General features: G+C 42.6%; 1 protein-coding gene across 1 annotated transcript; it reads right to left on the bottom strand.

The window, feature by feature from the left end:
• Positions 1-3,966: 3,966 nt before the first annotated feature.
• RBBP7 (RB binding protein 7, chromatin remodeling factor) lies at positions 3,967-13,214 on the bottom strand. The gene is made up of 12 exons (XM_064707963.1): positions 12,835-13,214; positions 12,433-12,565; positions 11,121-11,213; positions 10,552-10,694; positions 9,914-10,087; positions 9,498-9,613; positions 8,785-8,945; positions 7,750-7,876; positions 6,932-7,008; positions 5,960-6,017; positions 5,329-5,439; positions 3,967-4,515 (listed from the first exon to the last, which is right to left on the bottom strand). The coding sequence occupies exons 5-12, from the start codon at positions 10,047-10,049 to the stop codon at positions 4,447-4,449; spliced, it is 855 nt and encodes a 284-aa protein (XP_064564033.1). The 5' UTR covers positions 10,050-10,087; positions 10,552-10,694; positions 11,121-11,213; positions 12,433-12,565; positions 12,835-13,214; the 3' UTR covers positions 3,967-4,446.
• Between the last annotated feature and the right edge of the window lie 255 nt (positions 13,215-13,469).

Below are 13,469 nucleotides of genomic sequence, written 5' to 3'. Positions count from 1 at the left end.
TACACTCCCTCCCAGTTTCCTAATACTGAAAAGTGTTCTGTTTGCTTTTTTGGTATATACTCTAACATTTGGCAACTTCCCTAAACTGGGTTTTGTTTTGGAGCTGGTTTTGAGTTCAGTTTTCCTTTGTGTCTATTTTTTCTAAGTAGCATTTGGAATTGCTCTACAGTACCATACTCTGTGCTCTCTGACTCTTTGCAGATAGCATTAATTTTATTAATTTAAAAACATTGAACTTGTTTGCCAATACCATTGTATAAGTGAGCAGCATGGGTCCTAGCCCTGAACCTTTTCTAGAGGTGTGCCAAGTATTTTGAAATCTAACCACACTGTCTGGTCTTAGTTGTTCTCCTTGCACTTCAAAGTATTCCTTTGTATCTCAGACTTTGTATCTCAGTCTCCTCAAAGGTGCTGCTTCTGCTGCTGTGTAAACACCTCTCCCCCTCCTTTCTTCCAGTGCATGCTGGTGCAGAGGTCAAATTGGTATTATTTATTTCCTTGGATCTTCCCAGTCTTCCTAAGCTCCTTACAAAAACTGGTCAGATTTGCAAGCTAGAGGGAAATTTGGTTGCAGTTAATAGCTGGTGATTTTGGCTCTTTCCTTTTTTCAGTCAAGTGCTAAGTCTCTCCTGCTAATGCACATGCAGACATATGCACACACATTTGAGCTGTACTTGTCTAGTGAAAAGTGGGTCTGAGGGGAGAAGCTTTTTCACCAGCTGCATTCTGAGCCCTTCAGGCACCTGTGTTTGATGTAGCAGAGATACTTGGCTTTAGACCTTTACAAGGTTACTCCTCACGATACTTTTTGTTCCTTTCTGGTTTGGTTGGGGGTTAAGTTTTACATTTAAATTTTGATAATTCCACCCTTCTTGTTTAGCTTTTTCTTGAAGAAAGGCTGTATTTCCTTCTTACAGCCTAACTCAGCCTCATCTAACTGTGCTAGCTTTTACAGACCTTGCTGACTCTGGCACCCATCGAGCCTGAACTTTTAAGTAATTTAAGAATACTGTGGTGCCTGAAGACTTTATTTTAATTTCCTTTAGAACTGTTATGTTTAGCTTTGGGGCTGCATGTTGTTTTGGATTTCTTGTTCAAACAGGGATCTGGGCTGTACTTGTCTCATGGACTGGGACACTTGAAGCAGGCCTTTGTGTAATTCCAGACTATGCCAAGGACACTGCTCTTCTTCAAGAAAATAACCTCTTAGAGCCTTTGTAAATTTAAATACTCTGTTATATCTCCTGATATTTCAAGCTGAGAAAATGAATTTAAGTCACTCATTTTTAAAATGTATCTGAATACAGCCATGTGACAAATAGTCCATATTGATGTAGTTCAGTATCACCTCTACCCGATTTATGTCCTGGTGTTAAGCATTAAAATAACTACCTCAGTTCTGCCAAGTCCATGATGATACTGCTGTTTAATTCATGTAATCTGTTGGAGTTGTTTGGTTGGTTTCTACCCTTTATGCCTGTATTCATATAAAAGCATTTGATCTTGGTCATGCTGCCTGTTTTATAAATCCTTTTCATCAAAGCTTTTGCTGGCTTTGTGAATCTGCTGTTTCCTGCTGGGTGGTTACTGACTCTTTTCCTAACCCTTTTCTCCAAAATATGGATTTTATGCACTGTTGATGTTTTATCCATTGCCTTTTAAAGGGGAAGAATAGTTGAACTCTCAAAACATTCTGTTATCCATGTTTGATTCTGCTTAAACTGGGGAAAGCTTTGGGTTTGAAATTCACAAGACAAAAGTTGATGTTGAAAGAATTATGAGGACTCTACCCCACCAACCATCTCAGTGGCCATAAAGCAGCAGGTCAAACACTGGGTGTTTGACTTAAATACTTGTTTCCTGTAGAGAGTTTGCATGGCTTTCTTCAGCTGTTTCAGTGCTGAAGAGGCATCACATACACATGGAAGACAATAAAGTATACTATGGATAACGGCATAAACTGTGTGGCTACATAGCAAAAATTACCTGTTAAGGCTCTCAAGGGTCTGGCATTTTACAATAAAAGCAAATACTGTTCTTCCTAGACAGTAAAGGAAAACCTCAAACTTACTTTTTGCCACACTGAAGCAAAATGTAGGAATGTACACACACTCTCGGGTTTGTTGTTGTATAGATATCAGTCTTCCAAAATATTTCAGCTTCAGTTACACTTAATGCCTTGCAGATCCTCACAAATTCTTCTGTCAAGTTTATCTTCAGAGGAGTTGGTGATGCAAACCATCCCATTCTTAGGGAAGAGTGGGAGGAAAAATGTGTGATGCACAACAGTAGTGGTCCTTGGCTTAATTAGCAATAAAAGACCACTCTGCCACAGTGCTGGTTGAACACACAAAGCTGGAATCACCAATTCTATGGATGAGCTGTGCTCTACGTGTTGGTGCCAAGCAGCCAGGAGGTCTCCTTGAAGTGAGCACTGAGGAGGACCTGCAGCAGGGAGGGGTCATGTCACAGAGCACTGCTCTGTCTGTACCAGGAGGAGCCACCATCATGCTCTCAGGGAAGTATTTCTGTTCTGTACCAAGAGGAGCCACCATCATGCTCTCAGGGAAGTATTTCTGTTTTTTCAGAAAGCTGGCCCATTGACATCTTCATTTCCTGCTTTTCAAGAGCTGTGTGTGTCAGAATGATTGCCCAAAAGAATGTAGGGCCTGACCATAAACCACCTCTGAATGCAGTGTTAAATGCTTATCATGTGCTGTCACTTGCACTTCCCCAGCAGGGTGGGGGAGAGAACAGGAAGAAAAGCTCCTGGGTACAGCTGGAGCAGTTCCAGAAGTGGGTGAGGGAGAATAAAATCACTTACCCTGTCCCTGACACAGGTCACTACCCTGCCACCATCCCAGCAATGGCCACCAGGAAAGGCCCTCTTCACCTTCCTCACCCATTTTATTGCTGAGCTTAGCCTAAAGTAAGGAATATCCCTTTGGCCATTGGGGTCAGCTGTCCCAGCTGTGTCTCCTCCCCAGCCCATGCCCCTACCCCCAGTGTGCAAGCACTGCCCAGCAAGCATCAAAGCACAGCTGCCTTTGCAGTATTCCAGCCATAAAACCAAACACAGTCCCCAGCAGCCCAGCCCTGCCAGGCCAGCACGGGCAGCTTCAGATAAACAGCTTGAGCCCAGTTGTCTGCTGACTCCTTACAGCTCCAGTGGAGAGGAGAGCAAAGTATCACCCTGTCAGTATCAGTCACCACTGTCATCTTCAGCTTGAGCAGAAAGATCAGGATAGCCAGCAATTAATTTAAGTAAGGTCTTAAGTAGCTAAGAGCTATGAAATTCATTTACACTTCTCCGACAGCTCCCAACGTAACCCATCACCTATGTGTAGATCTATGATAAATATGAAGACATTTTGCTTCTATATAGGCAAATTCTTGAGCTTTTCAGTCAATCCAGAAGCAAACTGTGTGTTTGTCTATTATTTGTTCAGACACTGATGTATTTTAGACAACTACTCAATTGCCTCACTTAAGTAAAAAATGCAACAGGAAGGCTCCAACCAGACATTGTGACACCAATTCACTGGGAGGGCACTGGCACCTTGGCAGTCTAAGAATAAAGGACAGTGCTTTTATCACCACCCAAAAAAGCCCCACTACACACTAACACAAACAAGCAAAATCCAAACACTAATCACCCATACACAAAGAAGTTACTTAACTCCGCTCAAGATTTGTACTTGAACGGGACAGGAGATCTACTGCTTCTCCCCATGAATTCCCTAAACCTCCTCCTAAATCCATGCCCTTTGTGAAGAAGTCAAGTTCTGTATTCCAATGGTTTTTTGCATAAAAACAACTCAAATCATCCCAGATTTTTAACTGGGCTAAGTTATAAACTAAAAAATATGTAACTTTGTCACCAGGCAGCAATTAAATTCTATTTTATTATTGAATGCAAGAAAGCATTCAATATCAGCATCAACATTCAACTTATGCCAGTGGACATTCAATACACCAAACACTTTTTTTAATAGATTTCATTTATGCAAAACCAATCCAAAAGTGGTGTGGGGAAGTGAAAAGCTCTTTTTACATATTAATAGAAAAGGCGTTTTTTATACAGTTTCTATGTGTGAAAAGTGAGGATTTCACCATTTTATTTACAGAACACACAAAGTTTATTTAAAAATATAGACATAGGTATTAAGTCATTGTTAGTTTCTCTAAAGCTAACTGCTGTACAGTATACAACAGCTCAAAGTGCCCACAGAACCAAGAGTATCCCATGACAATTTGATTATACAAGCTTTTTGCTTAATCCAATTAGGAGTATTCCTGTTTTGATGCAAGGCTTCTGCCCAGTGATTGTGGGGTTCTTTGGTTTGGTATTTGGTTGTCTGTGTTTTTTCCAGGACTTTATTTTACATATACAGTACTCAAATTACATTACTATGTCATTCCCTCTAGTTCCTTAAAGAAGAAAAGTTACATTCCTTGAGCTTCCAGTTCAGCTGCTGTTATATCTGGTTCTTCATCACTGTAAATGTTTTCTGCCTGAAGACACAAAACATTACAAATGATACACACAATTGTTTTAAAACAATCTTCTACACTTCATACAGAAAAAACCCTCAATAACACCAAGGTGGCACAGCCATTATCCCCTTCTTGCAGGGATTTTCTCCCTGCCCCTTCTTAAAGGGCTGCCAAATTTAGAAATGTGTACACAATGGCTACATTTTGGCAGCTGCCTTCTTACACTGCTCCATCTCAACAGCAAAAGCACTAGCCACTTAACCACTAGCCCTATCATGAACATTTTATTTGGAATTATCTCAACCACAGTCTAAACACACAAAACAAGAGCAAGTACTAAAAAAGGAAGCCTCACCGGTGGCACACGTTTTAGTCTGTTAAGAGTTTTTAAACTCAATTTATTCCCAAATTACTTTATTCCACATTTCTAAGGTAGCAGATCAATTTCCTGTGATGTAAAGTAATATGAAATAACTGGGGATTTAAAAGGCATCCTGCTTTAGAGGCAACATAAGGGGGAGGGAGTTGGGCAAGAGTAAGTCTTGGCTAATACTGGATATAAGTTTGCAGCTGCTTTGTTAAGAATAAATCTTAATGTTAATTAGTACCTAGAACTTGGAATCAAGAATTAAGTAGCAGTTGCTTTTATTCAAGTTGTTTTAGTCTTGGTTTTCTTTTTAAAATCTTACACTTTTTGATTAGATCAAGAAGTATATGGCACAGACAACTTTCAGTCCTTGAAGGCACAGGCTGCCCCAAGAAGAACAAGCCTTTTCAGTTTTGTTTGTATAACAAGCTTTAGAGTAACTCAAGAGCTGTTGTGACACTCACCATCTGCCATATCTGCATTATGTTGTCCTCTGATACAGAACAGATTACCCAAGGCTCATTAGGATTCCAACTGAAGTCTGAAATTTTGGCAGTGTGTCCTCCATGAATAAACTGTTAAAAAAACCCCACAAGCTTCAGTAAGCCATTTCAACTTTAGATAAATCTGTTTAAACCCAGGATTCTTAAGTTAAATTCATCGTGCTAACGACTAGCCAAAGAAAACCCTGCTGCTAGAGATTCACAACAGACATAAGGAAGGTGTTCAAGTGCTTCCATTTGCTGCTCATGGCCACAGATGCAGTTGCTGGGACAGCATTTGAGATAACAGTTCCTACTATGACAGCAACAACTGACATCCTCAAAATGGTCTCTCTTCACACAGGGCTGGGCTGTGAAATCCAGCCATATTTCATTCTGATTATCTCTAAGAGCACTTACAGAGTCACACAAGACATGGGGAAACCTTCAGAACTGAAGAGAGGAAGCCTACAGCAAATTGAAGCACTGGACTGGAAACCAGGGAGGTGAAAAGATTTATGAACAGCTGCAGTTTTAGCAGCACAGTGACAAGACTGTGACATCCCACTGCCACACAGCATGTCAACACACTGAAACCTGAACAGAAGGGTACCAGCAGCTCAGGAGGCCCATCTTCTGCATCCTCTGCTGACTGCTCTTCTCCAATTTTACTGCAAGAAAGTAGTTTACACTTTTTATTAAAATGACAGTTGCATTCTCTGTCAGCTTAACTGAACAGTTCCTGGCCTTTGATTCCCATATTTCCAATTTGTGTTTCTCACTGTAAAATATCTATAAACACCAGGTATAAAACATCAACTGTCTGGCACTGTCATTACTGAAATGGAATCTTAACTTGTGAAGCACAGAGGCAAAAATCACTTACTGATGTGATGCCCAAAGATTTTTAGCCTTTTTCATATTTGTAACTTTGTAGACTTTTAATATAGAGTTGTATGATTTCTAGTACTTTTTCCTGCCCTCACTCATATTTTAGAATGATTAGTTAAACCTTTCTAACACATCCCTGAAATTCTGTTTAGTCTTATTCTTAAGAACAGAATTTCTGACAAGGACTTCTTGTTTTCCATCAGACGTTGAGAGACATAACAAGAAACAGGGCAAAGAAACCCCTGGACAAACACCAAAGGGGCAGACCCAAGGGTGTTGTACTGGGCTAATTGATCTCCTACTGGATGTACCCGCTAGATAAATAATTAATTAACATTTTAAAAATTGCAGAAAATTCTTTTTTCACACATACACTTATGGCCATATTTGTGCACCTCAAAGCTTTCATTAAAGAACTGCTTTTTATCCTACCACTTTAACACTGTTGCAAGTTTTGTCTTTTGAATCTAGGCAACAAGTGGACAACAGCAAACAATGTTATTAGCAAGAAACCCTGATGGAGAAGTAACTTTAGATGTACTGTGCTGTTTCTATTTATACTCAGAAGACCAGACCTGAGGTAGGCAAGGAAAGCTGGAGACCAGCACAAATGAAACCTGCCAAATAATGCAGGCCTGCAGCCTTTTTTTAACCATCTGTTCACATACACTAAGAGACAGGAATTGTTCCTCACCTCAGATCCCACACGTTCAGGCGACGATCGGTACCACTTGAAGCAAGAATGGTTTCATTCTGAGGAGACCAGTAAACCTATTGAAAGGAAACAACTTCAGAGAGCAGTTACTGATTTCCAAAGCATATCCTGAATAACCAGCACCCTGGCCTCTAATTTTTAACTATACTCTGTAAATCAGTTTCTTCCACCACAGAGGATATTCACCAGCTCAAACAAACTGCTTTAGTCTTTAAGATTTCTCATACTAAACAGACAACATATTTTAGTATTACAGATTTACAATATTTCATGAAATCTGTCTAAAAATCCCTGTTACTTGCACTTAATTAAAAAGGCAAAGTTCACAAAATTAGGTTTGGATGCAAATCCTCTCCACAGCACATTATTTTAGAGAAACCTTCTACTTTTATTTAAGGTACTTGTGACACCCAGTATCTTTTTAGCATTAAGTTGTTGACTATTTGCTTCAAAGTAAAGTGGGGAAGGGCAGAAATAAACTGCATGGTGCTGTTTGTAATTGTCAAACTCAACATAGTGAATTTTGATTAAACAAATTTATTTGTGTTGCAAGAACACAAATCTACATGTTCTTGTCCAAGTCACTACTCCTCTTGGGTTTTTCCTATAGATTGTAAGTAGTTTGCCCGCCTGAAAAATCTCATCCTTATGAGACTCAAAAGAATGGAGTTTCAGCTTTAAGTTTCGAAGATCCCACAGAGCCACCGTCTGGGAGACACAAGCAACAAGAAATTGGTTTTACTATAAAGGCTTTCATCTGCACTGCTCAGGAATGGAAAGTACACACAAGTGGAAACCTTGTCAGCAGAGCCAGTTGCCAGAATGAACTCGCTGTAGGGATTGAAGGACAGGCGGTTGACCTCGGCTGTGTGAGCATCTACTGAGTGACTCAGCTTGGACGTGGCATTAGATCTTGTGTCCCAGCTGTGGCAGTGAAGAGTTTGGGGAAGGAAGGAAAGAGGAAAAGCAAACAAACTTCAGTTTTTATAGGAAGTTCTTTTTCACTACAGCTTTTATTACTAAACTCAACTCTGAAGCTACAGCATTCATGCCAAAATCTACCGTATTTTGCGTCTTTTGTACATGAACAGCTTTGCACCATGAAGCTGACATACATATTAGTTACATCTTCTTTTCAAGTGATGTGAACACACTAAATGATTCATTTCAGTGAATCTGCACCATCACTGTAGCTGATTGCCATAAAGAACTACATTAAATCACCCCAAAATTCAGACCTTTTTTTTATCCAAGTGCTGTAGACTAGGTCCAGTGGCAGTGATGCTGTTTTGGTTTTACCTTTTTTTCTTTTATATATTCTCTGTATTCTTTACACATACATTTGTAGCCTATTGTATTAGTGGTTAGTATTAGCCTATTAGTGGTTAGTTTGCCTAGAAGTTTTCCATGCCCTTTCCCTAGGCAGAAAGACAAAACATATTCCAAGGGCCCCTATCCTATCTTGGTTTTCCCTGGCTACCAAGGTTGAAAACAGCTCGTGGAGACACATTTTCATAAACAAAGTACAGCCAGTACCAAGGGGGGTGCTCCAGAAAAGGAACTTGACCTGGGGGTAATTGCACCAGCACTTGTCCTCCTAATTGGTGTTTTTTTAATAAATGACCATAATTGAAAAACTTATAAAACAATATGCATCCTCATGGGGGGTGGGCTTTTGTGGACATTCTTCCATAACTGCCCTGAAGTCCTCCAATAAAGATCCACTTTTATATTACCTGCCATACTAATGCCATCCCAAAAGTGTGTTTTGTTTGTTGAAAAAAGGCATCAGCAGGACACAGCAGACCCTACCTAAAAATGTCCTCACTTACATCATAAGCTTCTGATCATCTGCCACAGATCCAAAGAGAGACTCACGGAGCAGGTGCCATGCCACATCTTCCACTACTGCAGAGTGCCCAGTGAAGATGGCTCTGGCATCAACAATCTTGTCCTCTTTGGGTCCAGCATTTACATCCCATAAACACACTGTCTGTAAATAAGACACATTCTATTGAAATGCAGACTCTGATTGTATCATCTTTCAAATAAATAATCAATCACTCTCTACATATAAAGAGACAACACTCCTGAAGCAGTTCTTTGCTTTTGGAAAAGAACACTTATTATGCCATAAATGAGAGCTAAGTTATCAATCAGCCTCCTGCAAGTGCAAGGGCCAAGGATTATTTAGAAGGTCACAAAAGCAATTTACACTTTTAAAGTTCACAAAGAAATTTATAAGCTATTAGTTATTGATCTTTGAGAATCTTACTAATTTATGGTCTTGACCTAATCCAGTTTAAAGCATTTTTTCCAGTAGACAACTATAAAAACATTCTGTTCTTACATCAAGAACCTTAAAAAGAACTTGTGGTTGATGACAGCCTAAAACCAACTGACAGCCTTTAGAAATGTAATTAGAAGATGTGAGAGCCTCCCCACATAACAATACACAGCTGCTCTAGGACAGATTTTCTCCAGTTTTCTACTACAGCATAAGCAGTTGGGCTCTTTTTACAGGGGAAAAGTTGTGGGTTTTTACATGATCATCTGATGCACTGAGAAGATGTCCACTCAAATTGGAGTTCCATGATAAGCCATAGCCTTCCTTCTGGTGTCCTCTTAATCTAAGTTCAGGATTACACTCTCCACTTGGGTCTGAAAGATAGAAAATTCCTTTCATTTAGCATGTCCTTGCACATCAATTCATAGAAGCATCATTATCACCCAATTTCTGTTGTAATAATTATATTTCATATACGCACCTCTTCGGAGAGTGCTGTTTCTACCAAGATTCTTTTATGAAAGTGAGCACCACCAGGAAGTTAAAGTCACTGAAGATATGAGCATTCCCCTTTGGGTTCCAGAGCCCAGCAAGTCTGTCCCAGTCCCAGTTAAACACAAGTTTACCCCTCTGTGACAAAAGGCATTTGCTTAGCTCCAAGGAGCCTGACCCACCTGGTTTTGAAGGATGTTTAGTGCAGTCAAACACCAGCACATCAGCAGAGGGTGTTTTTGTCGCGACGATGCTGAGATTCTGCGGCATGTAACGGGCACGGTTCACTTCACCCTCGTGGTTAATTTTAATCTCCATCTCAACTTTGCCAGTCACAGATCCAAAGCCACCAAGTTCTATAGTTGTCAGAAAAATGTTGGTTTATTCCATCCATTATTTTAGACTACTGAAATAGGATTTCAGAGCATCTTCCCTACTCCAAGAAACAGTGGTAGCGCCTTATTAAACCTAAAGACTAGGAAAGACTCACACCATGTAACACAATAGCATTAACACTTCTGATATTTAGAATCCTCTTTCAGAGCTTTAGCTTTTATTTGAGGTGTTTATAGAGGTTTTATTTTATTCTCAGTTTTCACCACAACTGATAGACATTCCAGTAGGGATTGCATATCAATGTTACATAAGCTCTTCTGAAACAAACAGTTTCTTCTTTTTAGTTGTCAAGAATTAGTGTGGACTGGTAAGTATCTGTCATAAATACTTTTGTATTTAATAGAAAGTTAGAACATCATTATCAGAACAACTGAAAGCAGTAATGATACTGCTCAAACAGAACCTAAGAATGCTGCATACCCACCTCCTTTCTCACTGCCAGACTTCAAAGAATCAAACTGATAATTGTTGGGAATCTGGACTCTGGCAACAACCAGATGATTCTGTTCATCAGACGTGTGTGTTCCCAAAAGCAGCCAGTGCAGAGCATAATCCTTTCCTTCTGGCCTGTTTAGAATAATAAATGTTGGAATAAAATTATGTGCTCAGTTCCAGAAGTTCCGTAGCTTGCATCAATAACCCTGAAGGTGCAAACCTCTTCAGGGAGCCAGAAAAGAGACACTCCCTAAGAGATCCTCCCCTTTGGTGCAAAGCCTGTATAATAAAGCAAACTGGACTCTGCCATGGCAAACCAAAGACAACCAGCAAGGCTCAAGTGACAGTACAAGGCAGTAAACATTGCCACTGGGGCTTGAAAGGGGCAGTTACAGTTTGCACAGCAGTTAAAGGAGACACCGGTACCTACTTTGGTCTAATTTCCCTAGAGTCTCACAGTATTGATTTAGGAAACAATCAATACTCCTTTCCATAAAACATAAATCCTGAGGAGACAAATGGCAACCTATTTTAGTTACTTCTCTTAGGAGCTTTTACCAGTTATCTGAAGTAGAATCAAATTTCTCTTCTGGTGGTTGAATGCAACATTTAGTTAAAAGTGAACAGCTGGATGGATGGTGCCATTCATCTCTGAAAGGACAAATGTGAGCAGTAAAAACCAAGCAACCTCTGCATTTTTGAATGCAACAAACTAATTATATTTCCTGAATCCAAGCAATCCAGAATCGTTTGGGCAATCATAAACTACCACAGGTACACTTCCAAATGTAGAGGGGGGAAAAAAATACAAAGCCAAACAAGAAACACAATGCACATGCACTTACTTGCATCAGGAACAGCTGTTCCATCATGTCAGATGCCATACAAAGAGGCAGTCCTTGCCTTAAATGGCTTACATATTTTGACACTGGATAATTGGAAATACCAGGTTTTAAACTGAATATTAAGTCAATCTGCAAAATATGAGGCAAGCAGAAGTGTTCCTCATAAGAGCTCCACACCCTCAAATGCCCACTGCATTTTCTCCATGCCATGATTAGCTCACATCTCTCAATAGCAACCCCAAACATTCTGGCACCCCAAATGAAGTGATCACCTAACCAACATGTAAAACATCCCATATGTAACCTCTGATAGCTGCATGAAGCTTACACACAGGGTATTTTAAAATCTACCTAAAATCCACATTACACCAGTCCTTGTCCACTACCTCAGTGGAGCCCTGAGTTGTTACTGTAACAACTTAAGTTCTGTAGTAGTTGGCACATGAACAGAATCTATCCCCATCTTCATAATTCTTTAAGAAATTAAACTGAACCCACAGGGTTTTTTTTCAGGGGGATGTGGAAGAATGGGAAATTTAAACATGTTAATTCAACAATGAACTAGAGACAAAACCAGGATGCAAAGAACCAGTTTTAGAATATTCTCTGAAGTCCAGGCTTAAAAGATATCAAGTTTATACTACACTATAGATACTATAGCTTGGATGGAACAATATATGCAGTGCACACCAGGAAAATCATTCTTTATGAATGAGCTAATTTAGTAGATAGATTTCTCGATCAGAATTAACTATAGATGAGCACTAGATTTTTTATTTAGAAATGAACTGAGAAAAATTTCTGTGTTCACACCTCACAACACTTTCTGCTAGGCTAATCTAGACGTCGGTGAAATATCAACTTGTGACCTTTTTACTGTAAGCAAAAGAAAGAGCTACAAGATAACAAAGAGAAGCCTAACCCAAATTGCTCTCGTCTCGCACGGTTTTTATCCTCAAGGTAATCAGCACACACGATTAACAGGAAAGGAGGCGAGCGCCTCTCCGGCACCTTGCCTCCCTCACCTGCTGAGCTCAGGCAGCCACTGCACCGTGAGGCTGGGCCACTCCAGGGCGTGTGTCAGCACCAGGTCGTACAAGAAGGGGCTGTTTTTCTTCCAGATCTTGTACTCCTCGCTGATGACACGCTCCTCCAGCGCTGCAGGAAGGGAAGGGATGAGCCCAGGGTGGAGGGGCTGAATGGGGCCGCAGCCCCGGCCGGGATTCTACCGGGGATGGGACTGAGCGGGGGTCCCGCAGGACCTCGGGGGCGGCCGGCGGGACGAGAACTGCAGCCGGCCATCCCCGCTCCCACAGCCCGCGGGAGGAATCCCGGAGCGCCGCAGCCCCGCTCCGCCATGCCCGGGCACACGCACCCCCACACGCCACCGCCCGGCCGGGCAGAGGGCGAGGGACGGGGGCTCCTACCGTCCGTGCTCGCCACGGCGGGGGAGACGCGGCGGGAGGGAGCGGAGGGGCAGGGAGAAACGGCGGAGGCGGGGAAGGAGGGAGGGCGCTCAGGAGCCCCTGGAAAGGCGGGCGGGAGGGAGAAGAGGCGACGGTGCACAGGGGCGAGGAGGCCGTGGGCAGGACCCCCGGCCCTGAAGGGCTGCTGGGCGGGGCGGGGAGGGGTGGGGCGGGCAGGAAGGGCCCGGGGAAAGGCGGAGGAGGGGCCGGGGCAAGGCTGAGGCGGACCCGAGGCTGGGGCAAGGCGGACCCGGGGGAAGGCGGAGGAGGGGCTGGGCCGGGGGATGGCGGAGGCCGGGGGAAGGCGAGGAGGGGCCGGGGGAAGGCGGACCCGAGGGAAGGCGGAGGCGGGCCGGGGAAAGGCGGAGGAGAGGCCGGGGAAGGCGGAGGCGGGCCCGGGGAAGGCGGAGGAGGGGCCGAGGAAGGAGGAGGCGGGCCTGGGAGAAGGCGGAGGCGGGCCCAGGGGATGGCGGAGGAGAGGCCGGGGAAGGCGGAGGAGGGCCCGGGGAAGGCGAGGCGGACCGAGGCGGGGCAAGGCGGCCGGGGGAAGGCGGAGGAGGGGCTGGGCCGGGGGAATGGCGGAGGGCCGGGGAAGG

Source organism: Zonotrichia leucophrys, chromosome 1 (assembly GCF_028769735.1).
Source record: "Zonotrichia leucophrys gambelii isolate GWCS_2022_RI chromosome 1, RI_Zleu_2.0, whole genome shotgun sequence".
NCBI lineage: Eukaryota > Metazoa > Chordata > Aves > Passeriformes > Passerellidae > Zonotrichia > Zonotrichia leucophrys.
The sequence above is the reverse complement of the archived record's forward strand: the minus strand, read 5'-3'. Positions and strand labels throughout refer to the sequence as shown.